At 41.7% G+C, this 16,607-nt stretch overlaps 1 protein-coding gene across 2 annotated transcripts in view; it reads left to right on the top strand.

The window, feature by feature from the left end:
- The first annotated feature begins 2,621 nt into the window (after nucleotides 1-2,621).
- Nucleotides 2,622-16,607, top strand: part of lmf1 (lipase maturation factor 1) — a 538,909-nt gene continuing 524,923 nt past the window's right edge. For both annotated transcript variants that reach the window (XM_080206431.1, XM_080206432.1), the window contains exon 1: nucleotides 2,622-2,851. In XM_080206431.1, coding sequence (XP_080062557.1) covers nucleotides 2,712-2,851 — 140 coding nt within the window. In that variant the 5' untranslated portion in view covers nucleotides 2,622-2,711. The remainder of the gene's footprint in view (nucleotides 2,852-16,607) is intronic.

Genomic DNA, 16,607 nt, shown 5'->3' on the forward strand with positions numbered 1-16,607 from the left:
AAATCTTTACTCTCTTTGGACCACGTTGTAGCTTAGAAAGAGACAGGCAAACTGTTCCCAGACCATTGCCAATATCACCTTGAGTTACCTGCTAGGAGTTTTGTAAGGGAAGCGTGAGCACAACTGGACTTCTAATTTTTCCTCCTCCAGTTGGTAGTTGCTGGTTTCCCCTTGACGCTTTAAGGCTACAATTGGGGAACCAGGATGTAGGGTGAGTAAGCTAATGTTGGATCAAACCGGAACACTGAATGCTCTAAATTGCAATCTTAGTGTTAATTTTTCACTATAATGCTTTCTGGTGTTTTTTTAAAGTTTAAACTCCAAGAAATTGGCATTCAAATGAAGCTCAGGTATATTTTATTATTTATCCTTTTATGCGTTGGTATCACAGACTTGTGTTCCGTATTGAATAAATGCTGTCAACAAAATTGTGAATCTTGTGTTCATGCGGAACAGCCAAAGTTGACAAAAGATTGCTTCATCCAAAGAACACTTCAGCTAGTCCCAGTCCAGTATTCAGCTGTGTTTCAAAGTTATCTGATGCTTCACTTCACTTCAGCTAGTCCCAGTCCAGTATTCAGCTGTGTTTCAAAGTCATCTGATGCTTCTGGGACCTCTCTTTTAGCTGTTGGAATTTCCAAATTTTGATTTGATTTATTATTGTCACATGTACTGGGATACAGTGAAAAGTATTGTTTCTTATGCATTATACAAAGTACAGCGTTCATGGAGAAGAAAATGAGAGAGTGCAGAATGTAATGTTACAGTTACACCTAGTATGTAGAGAAAGGTTAATTTAATATAAGGTAGGTCCAATCAAAAGTCTAATGGCAGCAGGGAAGAAGCAGTTTTGAGTCGGTTAGTGCGTGATCTCAGATTTTTGTATCTTTTTCCTGACGGAAGAAGGTGGAAAAGAGTATGTCCAGGATGCGTGGGATCCTTGATTATGCTGGCTGCTTTTCTGAAACAATGGGAATTGGAGGCAAGGTCAATGGATGGGAGACAGATTTGCATGATAGACTGAGCTTTGGTCACAACCCTTTGTAGTTTCTTGTGGTCTTGCTCAGAGCAGGAGCCATACCAAGCTATGATTCAACCAGAAAGAATGCGTTCTATTGGTGCATCTACCAAAGTTGGTGAGAGTCGTAGCAGACATGTCAAATTGTTATGGCTCTGTCACTCATGATCTTTTGGTGCAGTCAGTTTAGAATTTATCTTAGACCAACTAAAATGCATGTCATTTTTGTACCAGTGGCTTGATGAAGAAATATTCTAAATTCATTGTATTTGTACCGTTTATGAACAAGGATCCCGGTAGCCTTGAAATTCTTTTTGAATGCTGTTGCATTGTGGCTAAATGGTTGTTTGATATCTTCTATTTGAAGAAGCTTGATATCGTTGCAATTTAAAATGATACATTTTTAGAGTTTTTTAGTAAAGGACTATGATTATACTGCATTTGGTAATTGCATTTTTATAGCAAAAAGAAATTTTAAGGGCTTTTTACTTGCCCACAGCTCAATAGAGCTGCGGAGTGTAGAATTGTCCTCATGGTTACACAATAATTTATATTCAGAACATTCAGAAGTTTGTTGAATCATGATATGCATAAATTTCCAATATAAAGGAAGGATATGATTGGCAAAATTAGCTATCAGTTATGTTCAAGTCCTATTTTGTTTTATGGTGCAACAGCCCTTGGAGTTTGTGTGAGGTAAGCTGATTATAGAAGAGAGACAAGACTTCATGATTTGATGAACATTAATGTTAGAAAGCGCACTAGCTTTTCAAGCTTTGTGCTAACTGTGAACACAATCTACAAAATTTCAAATAGTCTCAACTTGTTTCAAGATCGTGATACGGTACTGACATATTTGAAAATTGAATGTACACGTTGCCTTCTATTTAAATTTGGATTTCATTTCAAAAGACATTGCACTGATCTAACTAGGGTCAACTTGTTCTTTTCAATTGTCATGTTCAGCATTCAGCTTTTCTGGAAACAGAATGGATTATGAAAAAGAAATGTTATGTCTTAAATTTGTTGCTGCAGAGTTGGCATTTTTACCAACATCATTTATTTTTAGACACAACTTAATTTGATGTTTGATTTGATTTTATTATTGTTACAAGTATTAGTACATAGTGAAAAGTATTGTTTCTTGCGCACTATACAGACAAAGCATACTGTACATAGAGAAAGAAAGGAGGGAGTGAAGAATGTAGTGTTACACTCAGAGCTAGGGTGTAGAGAAAGATCAACTTAATGCATTAAGGTCTAACAGCAGCAGGAAAGATGCTGTTCTTGAGATGATTGGTATGTGATCTCAGACTTTTGTATCTTTTTTTCCCCATGGAAAAAGGTAGAAGAGAATATGTTTTCAGTGACCTGGGTATTGTGCAGTTGTTATGATTGTCATGACAATTAATGCACAGCATTTGCACTGTCCAATGTTCAATTATCTCTTGACAGTGAAAGATATGCATGATACTTTGTTTCTTTCATAATGTTACTGAGTATTGTCTGTCTCTCCTTTGCAGTTGTGGCCTTCTCTGTTGGCTATCACCAAAACAGACAGTTGCTTGGAAAAACAGGACTGCTACCAGGGAAACTGTATTTACAGAAAATTCAACGGTATGCTGGGGGCAAAGTTGGTTTCGAGGCTTTTAGCTATGCACCAACAATTCTGTGGTTCCTGGATTGGTCTAACATGGATGCACACCTTGACAATATTGCTTTGTTGGGAATGGGACTTTCAGTGTTCGTACTACTGACAGGATGTGCCAACATGATAATCATGCTTCTTTTGTGGATCCTGTATCATTCGTTGGTGAACGTTGGCCAAATCTGGTGAGTGAAGTGACTATAATATTGTATAGTTGGAGTAGAAAAAGGAATTTTATGATTACTTGGTTATATAATACTGTGTGTTGAATGGGAAAATGGGAAGTACAGCATCTTATAGGATGATGTATGCTATTATCTATTAGGAGCAGCAGTACAAGAGATTTTTAAAAAACCGTTAATAGAAAATAACTTTTGCATTTGTTTTCTGTATATGGTAAGAAAAGCTTTATGAGGCCCTTGTTTTCAATTTTATTACTGGAACATTCAATATAATTTTGTATGGAATCTTAATATTCCATATAAAGACTGACAATTGGAACTGTACAATAACCAGGTCACTGAAAAAAAAGTCTAAGAATAAATTATATTGCCAAAAATGCACTGATCTAGTTGGTTTTACCCTGTAGGTCTTGAAATAAAACATGAGATTGTGGCAATAGATATTATTCTAGTGTGATATCTGCCTTAATTTGGATGGATTGTCAAAGTCTAAAACTAGCTCTATATCGAGGCAGAGGAAGAGCTGCATTTGCGGCTTACAGCCTGCAAGTCAATGCCTGGGGACCAACAGAGTACCGGTCCGGGTTGAAGCAGCGGGTTTTAACCCCCCACTGCTAACTTCCCATTGCGTAAGCCTCTCGTCGCTCAATAAGGGAGTTCATACTTGACAAAGCTTATTGATGGTCACCTATGCGCTTTTTGGCCATCGTAACTGGAAGGCAAATGATATGTTGACCTTCATTGGAAGAGGACTTGCGTACAGGAGCCAAGCTGTCATAGTGGCACGGTGGCACAGTGGTTAGCGTTACTGCCTCACAGTGCTAGGGACCCGGGTTCAATTCCAGCTAGGGTCAATGCCTGTGCGGAGTCTGTAAATACTGCAGCTGTACAGGGATCTTGTTTCCACGCAGTTGGGAAACATGCCAGGGCATGCTTCCTGCAAAATCTCAGTTTGATTTTCCACTGGCTTTTCAACCACAATAGGCATCACTCCCACCTGTGATCCAGCTATATTGTTACCTAGGATAAACTGTACCCATGTCAACAAAATAAAGGACATAGTCATCGACTTCAGGAAGTGTGGTGGAGCACATGCCCCTGTCTACATCAATGGGGACGATGTAGAAACGGTCAAGAGCTACAGGTTTCTAGGTGTCCAGATCACCAACAACCTGTCCTGGTCCCCCATGCCAACACTATAGTTAAGAAAGCCCATTTTTGCCTCTACTTTCTCAGAAGACTAAGAAAATTTGATATGGCCATGGCAACTCTCTCCAACTTTTACAGATACACCACAGAAAGCATTCTTTCTGGTTGTATCACAGCTTGGTATGGCTCTTGCTCTGCCCAAGACCGCACAAAATTACAAAGGGTCATGAACAAAGCTCAATCCATCATGCAGACCAGCCTCCCACCCGTTGATAGTGTCTGCACTTCCTGCTGCCTCGGAAAAGCAGCCAACATAATTAAGGACCTCACACACCCTGGACATACTCTCTTCCACCTTCTTCCTTCAGGAAAAAGATACAAAAGTCTGAGGACACATACAAACCTACTCAGGAACAGCTTCTTCCCTGCTGCCATCAGACTTTTGAACTGATCTACCTCACATTTAAGTTGATCTTTCTCTACACCCTAGCAATGACCGTAACATTACATTCTGCACTCTCTCGTTTCCTTCTCTATGAATGGTTTGCTTTGTCTGTATAGCGCGCAAGAAGCAATAGTTTTCATTCTGTACCAATACATGTGACAATAGTAAATCAAATCAAAAAGTTAAATAAACTGTTTCATTTTGTTAGAAGTTTACTTAAACTGTGATATAAATAACATATGGGGAGACGATAGCCTAGTGGTATTATCACTAGACTATTAATGCACAAACTCAGCTTACGTTCTGAGGACCCTGGTTTGAAACCTGCCACAACAGATCATGGAATTTGAATTCAGTAAATTTATCTAGAATTACAAATCTACTGATGACCATAAAACTATTGTCGGAAAAACCTATCTGGTTCACTAATATCCTTTAGGGAAGAAAATCTGCCATCCTTACTGGTTTGGCCTATATGTGACTCCAAAACCATAGCAATGAGGTTGACTCTCAACTGCCCTCTGGCAACTTGGATAGGCTAGAAATGCTGACCAGCAAGTGAGCCCATATCTCACGAATAAATTTTAAAAAATCAAATTAAAGAGAGCACATTAAATAATAAAGGCAGTAATCCTAGTATTAGACAGGTCAGGCAAGAGCAGGGCAGAGAGCAAGAGAAATCCAGCTTAAACTGCATTTATTTCAATGCAAGAGGCCTGATGGGCAAGGTAGTTGAATTCAGGGCATGGATGGGTACATGGACTGGAATATTACAGCTCTTAGTGAAACATGGCTAAGTGAGGGACAGGACTTGCAGCTCAAAGTTCCAGGGTACAGCTGCTAAAGGAAAGATAGAATAGGAGGTAGGGGCGGGTGGGATTGTGTTGTTGATTGGAGAGAACATCACGTAGTATTGAGAGAGGATATTTCTGAGGTTTTGTCCACTGAGTCTATGGTTAGAACTAAGAAATAAGAAGGGAGAGATCACTTTGATAGGATTGTACTATAGGTCCCAAAATAGTCAAAGGGAAATTGAGGAGCAAATATTTTAGGCGATTACAGATGGGTCCAAGAAAAATAAGATGGTAATAGTAGGGGACTTCAGCTTTCTTAACATTGACTGAGACAGCCATAGCATTAGGGGCTTGGATGGAGAGAAATTTGTTGTGTGGTCAGGAGGAATTTCTCACTCAGTATGTGGATGGCCTGACGAAAGAGGGGCAAAACTTGATCTCTACTTGGGGAAAAAAGGAAGGGCAGGTGACAGAAGTGTTAGTGAGGGAATGCTTTGGGACCAGTGACCGTAATTCCATTAGTTTTAAGATAGCTATGGAGAATGATAAGTCTGGCCCAAAAGTTAAAATTCTAAATTAGGGCAAGGCCAATTTTGATGGCATTAGACTGGAGCTTTCAAAAGCTGATTGAGGGAGTCTGTTGGCAGACAAAGGTGTGGATGTGCCGGCGTTGGACTGGGGTAAACACAGTAAAAAGTCTGACAACACCAGGTTTTACTCCCACCGATTTATTTGATAGTAAACGCACAAGCTTTCGGGTTAGTCCATTCGTCCATTTGCACCTGACGAAGGGACAAACCCGAAAGCTTGTGCGTTTACTATCAAATAAATCAGTTGGACTAAAACCTGGTGTTGTCAGACTTTTTACTGGGCAGACAAAGGGACAGCTGGTAAAGTGGGAGGCTTTCAAAAGTGTGTTAAACAGAATTCAGAGTAAGCACATTTCTTTTAGAGTGAAGGGCGAGGCTGGTAGAAGTTGGGAACCCTGGATGACTTGGGATATTGAGACCCTAGTCAAGAAGAAGGATGCATGTGACATTCATAAGCAGCTGTGATCAAGTGGATCCCTTGAAGTGTATGGAGGATGTCGGAGTAGAGTAAATCAGGAGAGCAAAAAGGGGACATTCAAAGAGCTTCTACAAATACATGAAAGGCAAAAGGGTAACTGGGAGCGAGTAGGGCCTCTTAAGGATCAACAAGGTCATATATATGTAGATCTACAAGAGATGGTGAGATCCTAAATGAATATTTCTCACCAGTATTTACTGTTGAGAAAGGCATGGATGTTAGGGAACTTGGGGAAATAAATAATGACATCTTGAGGAGTATACATATTGCAGAGAAGGAGGTGCTGGAAGTCTTTGTGTATCAAGGGAGATAAATCCCTGGGACCTGCTAAGTGTATCCCAGGACATTATGGGAGGCTAGGGAGGAAATTGGGGGTCCCCGACCAAAGATATTTGAATCATCGATAGCCACAGGTGAGGTATCTGAAGATTGGAGGGTGGCAAATGTTGTTACTTTGTTTATGAAGAGCTGCAGGGAAAAGCCTGGGAACTTCAGGCCAGTGCACCTAAAGTCTGTAGTGGGTAAGTTGTTAGAAGTTATTCTGAGAGACAGGACTTCCAGGCATTTAAAGAGGCATGGACTGATTAGGAACAGTCAGCATGTGAGTGGAAAATCACGTCTCACAAATTTGAATTTTTTGAAAGAGTAACTAAGAAGGTAAATGAGGGCGGTGTAGTTGATATTGTCCACATGGACTTGAGCAAGACCTTTGACAAGTAACCGCATAGTAGGTTGTTGCATTAGGCTAAATCTCATGGGATCCAGGGTTAGGTGGCCCAGGTAGTGAAGAAGCAAATCAGCGTGTTTCCCAACTGGGAACCATGGATGAACAGGGATATCCACTGCTGGCTGAAGTCGGGGTCTGAGGCGTTTAAGTCAGGTGACCCTGACCTATACAAGAAAGCCAGATATGGTCTAAGGAGATCCATCAAAGATGCCCAAAAGACAGTACCAAACAAAGCTGGAGTCCCAGGCTAGCTACACAGACCCCCACCGACTATGTCAAGGTCTACAGTTCCAGTAGGGATCATGTATGAGTAAGGAAAACTCAAGCAAAAATACAAGAACATTTTTATAGGCCTGAGCTGCAGAATGGAATAGAGGAAATTCAGGATGATTTGACAGGTATATAATACAATGCATGTACAAGTGTATGTAAGAGTGTTTAGTGTTTGCATGTGCACTTCAACCCTTGCCACAAGGTAACTAAAGCAGATGAAAATCCTAAATTCTTCATTTTATTATTTGATTTTAGTGACTTTTATGGTTGAATGTCATTTACAGATTTTGTTTGCATATAGCTGTGGTAAATGTAACCATGAAAACTGACTGGCTGTCCAACCCTCACTGGCGGTATTCCTTACAAGACTCATTTATTTTAAAAAATATCTAGATCTGTAGATATTTCTTGAGCAAACCAAGGAATGTTTTCCCTGGTTTAAAAATTTGCAACCCACATCATGTTGCACTTTATTCCATGACGAAAAATATTCTTATCAGATTAAAGCACAGATTACATCGTGTTGAAATCCACAACAGCATTTTGAATGGTTCGTGTGAAAAGTCATGCTTGACACTGTGTGATTCCTGAAGGATGATGTCTTTGATCCTACATGATTTTGTTCATTCTTATTCACCCTGAAAACAGACCCTTTACAGATTTTGGTGTCTATTTTTAGTGACTTTTTAGAAAATGGAAAATTGCTGCTACTGGTTCAAAAAGGGTAATTTCAATGTGCTGCGTTTCCTTTCTGGATGCAACTTGGTATGTGCCATTTCTTGAAGTTAATGAGTATCGTCAGCTACACACACATTTTAGCATTTATTACGTCTGTATAATGGTAATAGAAATCTGTTAAGGAAGCAATTGTGCACTGTGCATACGTGCTACAGTTCACTCAAGCATAATTATTTTATTCATCAGTCATTCTGATATAGGTCATTGCATGGTCAAATAACACATTACCATGTTGTATGCCCAGGGACTTTACTGTTAACCCATCTGAGTACATTTTAATTATTTTTGAACACTATCACAGAAAGGACACATACTGCTTTAATTTCAGTTGTATAATAATTTTCCAGGTTTTGCTTGCTCTCCCATTATGTACTCAGTTAAATTAGTTGGTTATTTATTGTCTCAAATGATGCACAAATTAATTGTCTTTGCCTGCTGCTGTCATAATTCTCGGTAAGTACAACATATAAAATGAAGTGAACCCTACTGAGTATGTTGTTTGTTCAACTTTAGTGTGTTTGCCTTGCATACCGTTTAGTCCTTAATAAAATAATTTGATAGGGTAGACACAGAGTAGCTATTTCCTGTGGTGGAAGGATGAAGAACAAGGGGGTTGATGGGACAAGCTGGAGCTCTTTCTTTGAAAAAGAGAGACCTGAGGGGTGACCTGATAGATTATGAAAAATTTTGACGTAGTAGATGTAGAGAAGGATTTCCAGTTGTGGGCAGGAAACAAACTAGGGCCAGAAAAACAAAATAGTAATAAATCCAGTAGTGAATTCAGGAAAAGCTTCTTAGGAGGATAGGAAGAAAGTGGATAGAAAGTAGAACTTGCTACGACAGAGAGTAGTTTTAGCCTAGGTGTACCCAAGGCAAAGCTAGAAGCTTCTGAAGGAAATATAAACAGAAGGACATGTTGATGGGAGAAGGTGACGACTGGTGGGAGGAGGCTCACACTGAGCATAAATAACAATGTGGACCTGATAGTGTGAAAGGCTTATTTCATTGCTGAAAATACCTGGTAAAATTTGAATATTAAAATGTGATTTTGGTCCCTTCCCTCAAGGGTAAAATCAGGAAGCACTTTTTCACGCAAAAGTTGTAAATTTTTGAAACTATCTTCACCGCAAAAGTTGTGGATGCTAGTTAATTGGAGCTTTCTAGTTCCTGCAGATCGGAAATTTAAGGAGAGCGGGTCAGATTACGTGCTGAAGTCTGAGTAATTGTTGACTGCAGGGTGTATGATTAAATGGCAAGTTTTTTGTCTTGCAGGTACTTCTCTGTTTAATTTCGATTCCAGTTTTTGTTAAAACTGAAATGATGTCAGTGTGATGTTTGTAGTCATAGAATCAAAGAATCCATACAGTACAGATGGAGGCCATTTGGCCCATCGAGCCTGCACTGATGACAGTCTGCCCTAACCCCATAACCCCATGTGTTTATCTTGCTAATCCCTCTGAAAATAAAGGGCAATTTAGCATGGCCAAACAACCTAACCCACACATTTTTGGACTTTGGGAGAAAACTGATGCAGACACAGAGAGAATGTGCAAACTTCACACAGTCACCCAGAGTCGGAATTGAACTCAGGTCCCTGGCACTGTGAGGTAGCGGTGCTAGCTGCTGTTCCTCCGTGCTGCCACAAAAATATCCTGAAAAGAACACTTGAGATTTGTTGTTTTTAATTGTGTTTCTTCTAATAGCAAGGTAAAAGCAAAATACGTAGATACGTAAAAGATCATCTGACATTCTGACTGGTACAGTACTTGAATTTAGAGTTTGGCATTACCAGACTAAGGTGTTTCTGACTGCATCTTTAGCGGTCTTTTTGAATGCCTGCAATTGTGTAATTGTTCAGTCTTCACTTCCTCTTATAGTCTACATGCCTTTAAAAACCAAGATTTGGAATCTTCCGATTGGTTCCTGGCTTGCCTCATATTCCACTCTGCTCTGTTTTGACCTCAGTTGTGATCGTGCATTGTGAACATTTGTCCTTCATTCAGGCTTATTCACAAAAAAATGGATAATGTTTGTGTGGCATGAGAGTGCAGTTTTTGCACTTTAAGTTGTTCGTACATATTTCTGTCACTTCAATGCTATTGTTCCAAGATTTTTTTCTAACAATTAAATACTTATTAATGGCCCTGTTCCTATGAGAGTGAATTGGATAATGTTTAACTATCCACAAAGTACATCTTGGATAGGAAGAATATGGCAGTCTCCTGAACCATTTGCGTGTTGTTTATGCTTCAGGAAGCACAATTTCTGGTTCGTCAAGAATGAGCCTAGAAAAATCTGAAGACCCTTTTTAGTTAATCCAACCATTGAAATATATGGTACAAAAAATTGAAGCTTTCTTGAGCCACTCAGCCTGCAAAAATAAATTGTGATAAGGCAGCTTATTTTTTCTGTGTTGCAAAAATCAGTGACTTTCAAATAATGCTAATTTTTTATATGATTTTCTCATTTTTAATTTGCTTTTCTGTTGTGGGCAATGCTGGCAATTTAATATTTCATGTTCATTCCTAGTTAACCTGAGGATATTAAAAAGCAGCTGCATAGTGTGCAACTGGAACAACATACAGGGTAAAACCACATGGCAGGGGATGCATGTTTTCTTCCTTGAAGAACATGATTGAATCCAGTTAGCTTTTTTGATAATATATTCGCCCACAAATGACCAGATTTATTGAGTTCAGTTTCACAATTTTGTGTGGGAGATGTGAATTCTTGATTTCTGGGTTGCTGTTCCAAATAGGTTATAACACTCATTATTAATTCCTCTCAGTGCTAAAAATTATATTGCATTAGATTAAGGCAATGATTGGACATATCTCAATTAAGTCTTTGAGAAATGTTCAAATTTGGCATTATAAGCACATTTATTCTCAACAATATCCTCCACATTTGATTTTAATATTGTCACATATTAACATACAGTGAAAAGCATTGTTTCTTGCGCTAAAAGAACATAAGAACATAAGAAATAGGAGCAGGAGTAGGCCATCTAGCCCTTCGAGCCTGCCCCGCCATTCAATAAGATCATGGCTGATCTGTCGTGGCTCAGTTCCACATTCCCGCCCTCTCCCCATAACCCTTAATCCCCTCGCTTATCAAAAACTCATCAACCCGCATCTTAAAAATATTTAGTGAGGCAGCCTCCACCACTTCAACGGGCAGAGAATTCCAGAGATTCACCACCCTTTGAGTGAAGAAGTTCCTCCTCAACTCCGTTCTAAACCGCCCCCCCCCCCCTTTATCTTGAGGCTGTGCCCCCTAGTCCCTACTGTCCTTTCTGAGCGGGAAGAGTCTCTCCACTTCTATCCTATCCATCCCATTCATCATCTTATACGTCTCAATGAGATCTCCCCTCATTCTTCTAAACTCTAACGAGTACAAGTCTAGTTTATTCAGCCTCTGCTCATAGCTCAACCCCCTCAACTCTGGTATCAGCCTAGTAAACCTCCTCTGCACTCCCTCCAAGGCCAAAATATCCTTGCGTAAGTGCGGCGACCAAAACTGCACACAGTACTCCAGCTGCGGCCTCACCAATGCCCTATACAGCTGCAGCAAGACCTCCCTACTTTTATATTCAATCCCCCTCGCTATGAAGGCCAGCGTCCCATTTGCCTTCCTGACCACCTGCTGCACCTGCAGGCTGGGTTTTTGCGACTCATGCACAAGGACCCCGAGGTCCCTCTGCACCGTCGCCTGCTGCAGTTTTTCGCCATGTAAGTAATAGTCCTTCCTACCATTATTCCTACCAAAGTGAACCACCTCGCACTTGCCAACATTAAATTCCATTTGCCATTTCCTGGCCCATTCGCCCAGCCTACCTGGATCCTTCTGCAGACTCTCCACACCCTCCACGCAATTTGCCGTTCCACCAATCTTGGTGTCATCAGCAAATTTCGACACCATACACTCGGTTCCCTCCTCCAGATCATCTATATAAATGGTAAATAGCTGAGGCCCCAGCACGACCCCTGGGGCACTCCACTAGTCACCAACCGCCAATCCGAATAGCACTCATTAACCCCCACTCTCTGCCTCCTATTTGACAACCAATCCTCTATCCACGCTAACACCCTACCCCCAACTCCATGCCCCCTTACCTTCTGCAATAACCTCTTGTGAGGTACCTTGTCAAACGCCTTCTGAAAATCAAGAAAGATGACATCCACCGGCTCTCCTCTATCCACCGCCCTAGACACATCCTCATAGAACTCCAACAAATTTGTCAGACACAACTTCCCCTTAACGAAACCGTGCTGCGTCTGCTCTATCAAGCAATTCCCCTCAAGATGCCTCGCTATTTCCTCCTTGATGACGGATTCTAACATTTTACCTACAACAGACGTTAAACTAACCGGCCTATAATTCCCTGCCTTTTGCCTGCCACCCTTCTTAAACAACAACGGCGTAACATTAGTCGTTTTCCAATCTTCCGGCACTTCCCCGGAATCCAGCGACGTTTGGAAAATAACCACCAAGGCATCCACTATCACCTCCGCCATTTCTTTCAGAACCCTCGGATGCATTCCATCCGGTCCTGGGGACTTGTCCACAATCAGTCCCTTCAGTCTGTCGAGCACCGCCTCTCTAGTAACAATAATGTCATCGAGACCCTCCAGTCCTACCACCTTTCCATCGCTAACACCTGGCAAATTATTCACATCCTCCTCCGTGAAGACCGAAACAAAAAAGTTATTCAAGACCTCAGCCATTTCCCCATCCCCTACCACTAAGTCCCCCCTCTCATCCTCTAAGGGTCCAACGTTAACCCTAGCCAGCCTCTTCCTTTTTATATATTTACAAAAACTCTTGCTGTCCTTTTTTATATTAAGCGCTAGCCCAGCTTCATAGTTTCTCCTACCCTTCTTTATCAACTTCTTTGTCAATCTTCGTTGACATTTAAACTTCTCTCAATCCTCTTCTCGCCCACTACTCTTAGCTACTCTAAACGCCTCCGCTTTTAATTTAACACTTTCCTTCACCTCCTTCATTATCCACGGCTTATTACCTCTCCTCCTACGGTCCTTTTTAACCATCGGAATAAATTTCTGCTGAGCACCAAGAAAGGTCTCCTTGAAGATCCTCCACTGCTCCTCAGCAGACCTACCTTCCAACGCGCTCTCCCAGTCAACATTCGCCAATTCTTCTCTCATCCTACCGTACTCCCCTCTGTTCAAACAAAGGACGCGTGTCCGGGAACCCACTTTCTCCTCCTCCATCTGCACCAGAAACTCCACCATACACTGATCACTCTCCCCAAGAGGATCCTTCACCGCAAGGTCCCTAATTCTACCCGCCTCATTACATAACACCAGATCCAAGATAGCTCGCTCCCTCGTCGGCTCCAACACACACTGTTCAAGGAAACTATCCCGGCAGCATTCCAAGAACTCCTCCTCGAGCCCACCGCGTCCAACATGGGTCGACCAATCAATATGCAGATTGAAATCCTCCATAATTATCGCCGTTCCATCCCTGCACGCCGCACTTATTTGCGCGTTAACAGCCCGCCCCACCTCCAGATCATATCCATTTGTGCTGATCTGCGCCACCAGCTCATCCACTTTATTCCAAATGCTTCGTGCATTCAGATAAAGCGCCTTCATCCCAGCCTTCACCTGGACCCTATTTGCCAGAATGCCACCAACCATACTCAAGCCCCCTACTCCCTTTATTATTGGGACATCCTCAGCCTCTTCCCTTACCTGTACCCTCTCCTTAACTTTAGGCCCCGTAACGTCACCTACCCTCGCACCCTCCCCCACCCTGTTTAAAGCCCTGTCTACAGTCCTATTTACACGATTCGCCAGGACTCTGGTCCCAGCACGGTTCAGACCAACCCCATCCCACCTATCCCAATACTGATGCCAATGCCCCATAAATTCAAACCCATTCCTCCCACACCAATCCCTGAGCCATCCATTCACTTCCTTAATCTTATCAACCTTACGCCCGTCTGCACTCTGTTCAGGCAGTAGCCCAGAGATAACCACCTTGTCGGTTAAACTTTTTAATTCCATTCCCAGCTTTTCATATTCCCTCCCCAGATCCTCAGTTCGCATTTTGCCTACGTCGTTGGCACCCACATGTACCACAACGACCGGATTCTCACCCTCCCATTCCAGGTTCCTCTGCAGCCCAGATGTGACATCCCGGACCCGAGCACCAGGCAGACAACACACCCTTCTGTGCACTTTGTCATTGTCACAAAGGACAGTGTCAATACCCTTCACCCCACTATCCCCAATTACTACTACATTCCTTTTCACCTTCTCTTTGCCTATGTCCTGCTGCATCACTACTGTGTGCAGTTTGCTCACCGACCTCACCTCCCTCGTTCTCGTCCAGACTGGAAGCAAGAACCTCAAACCTGTTATGCAGATTGAGAGGCTGAGGCATCCGCCCTCCTTCCTCCGCCCCCTGCCATCCTTCCTCCGCCCCCCACCCTCCTTCCTCCGCCCAGCAGCCCCCTCTTGTTCCTGACCCTTAGAGTTAGCCACTCTAGGGGGGGGTGGATGTCACTTGCTCCCCATTGACAATGGCACCCTCTCTCCCCCTGATGAGCCTCAGTGTCTGTAGCTCAGAGGCTAGCTCATCTACCTTGAGCTGGAGCTCCTCCAGCAACCTGCACTTACTGCAGACATGGTCACTGGGAAGGACCCTGGGGTCCACCAGCTCCCACATCATACAGAAACAATACATCACAAGATCCTCCATTATTCACTGTAGTAATATTGAAAATTTCAACACGAACTTACCTGGCCCTTTTTCTCCCCAGCCCTTTTGCTCCTAAGCCCTAGTAGCTCACTCTGCTTCCCACTCACTCCACTGCCCGCTGTCTACACCAGGCCTCCTTTTAAACCTGGCACTGTTTTAAAGCCTGCTCCCCCACAACTCCCTGCTATCCACTCCCTTAGAATTCTTAAAGCGGTAGATACAAAAAGCCCGCAAAACTGCTTTTAAATGATTTAAACAGTTCTACAAGGTAAGTTCTTACTACGAAAGTGCTTTAAACTCATTTAAACAGGTTTTTAACAGGTAACTTCTTATCTGTCTCTCTGCTCCTTCACTCGCCTCCTCCAGCAAACAATGGAAGCACAGACAAAGGATAGCATTCATAGAGAAGGAAATGTAGTGTTACAGTCATAGCTAGGGTGTAGAGAAAGGTCAACTTAATGCAAGATAAGTCCATTCAAAAGTCTGACAGCAGTAGGGAAAAAGCTGTTCTTGAGTCAGTTAAAACGTGACCTCAGACTTCAGTATGTGACCTCAGATTTTTGTATCTCTTTCCTGATGGAAGAAAGTGGAAGAGTGGTGTCCTTAATTATGCTGGCTGCTTTGCCAAGGCAGTGGGAAGTGTAGACTGAGTCAACGGATGGGAGGCTGGTTTGCGTGATGGATTGGGCAACATTCATGACCTTTTGTAGTTCCTTGCGGTCTTGGGCAGAGCAGGAGCCATACCAAGCTGTGATACAACCAGAAAGAATACTTTCTTTGGTGCATCTGTAAAAGTTGGTGAGAGCCGTAGCTGACATGCCAAATTTCCTTAATCTTCTGAGAAAGTAATGGTGTTGATGGGCTTTCTTAACTTTAGTGTCAACATGGAGGGGCCAGGACAGGTTGTTGGTGATCTGAACACCTACAAACTTGAAGCTCTCAATCCTTTCTACTTCATCCCCGTTGATGTAGATGGGGCATGTTCTCCTTTACACTTCCTGAAGATGACCGCATTTGCAAACTAGTGTTGCTGGACCATGTATTGATTGTTACATTACTCCACACTTTCAGGCAATTTGCTTTGGGTAGTAATTACACTACTTAATTTACTGCTGAAGAATAGCTAGCTCTCAAATAGAATGTTTCCCTATTTTGTAAACAGAAAGAACCTTTAAAAGGAAGTCCAGTTTGGTATGCCCAACATGGTCTGGACAACATGCCAATGAGCTCTATAATGATGTAAATGAGCTTTGGAGAAAGAGGGATAAAAAAACATGATCTGGGATTTGAGTTGTGAAGAAAGACTGATAGGATTGAGTTTTTCAGAATGGAAAAGAGGCATCAGAAAGTTGACTTTATAAAGACAGAAGGGAGTATTAAAGAGCAGGGGATGATTTTTAAGTTGGAATATGAGTTGGAATTAAACTGCTGGAATCAGGTATGCACTAATATTAGGTATTTTAGACAGATATTTAAAAAAAGCTTTATTCAAAGAATTGATAAGAGAGTCATTGAAGTTGCTTCTTCGTGACATTTCAAAAAAATCTGTTTTTTTTAAATGTAAATATTTCTGGCAACCTTTTTGTAATAAAAGAACATGCCTGTTACAACAGCATAAAAAAGCCAAGCAAAAATTTCAAGATTGAGATGTATAGATTAAGTCATAATTGATTTAAAAACCTCAAATAGTGGCTGACTGCGCACAAAGCTCTAAATTATCTTCCTTAGATTATCCCATGCAGATATTTCAATTGTTGGATGATTCAGCTTAATGCTGTGATTCAACATTTTGAACATTTATAAAGGCCCAACAATGTCAATTGATCAACCACA

This window comes from Carcharhinus amblyrhynchos, chromosome 18 (genome assembly GCF_965287045.1).
Source record: "Carcharhinus amblyrhynchos chromosome 18, sCarAmb.v2.hapA, whole genome shotgun sequence".
Lineage (NCBI taxonomy): Eukaryota > Metazoa > Chordata > Chondrichthyes > Carcharhiniformes > Carcharhinidae > Carcharhinus > Carcharhinus amblyrhynchos.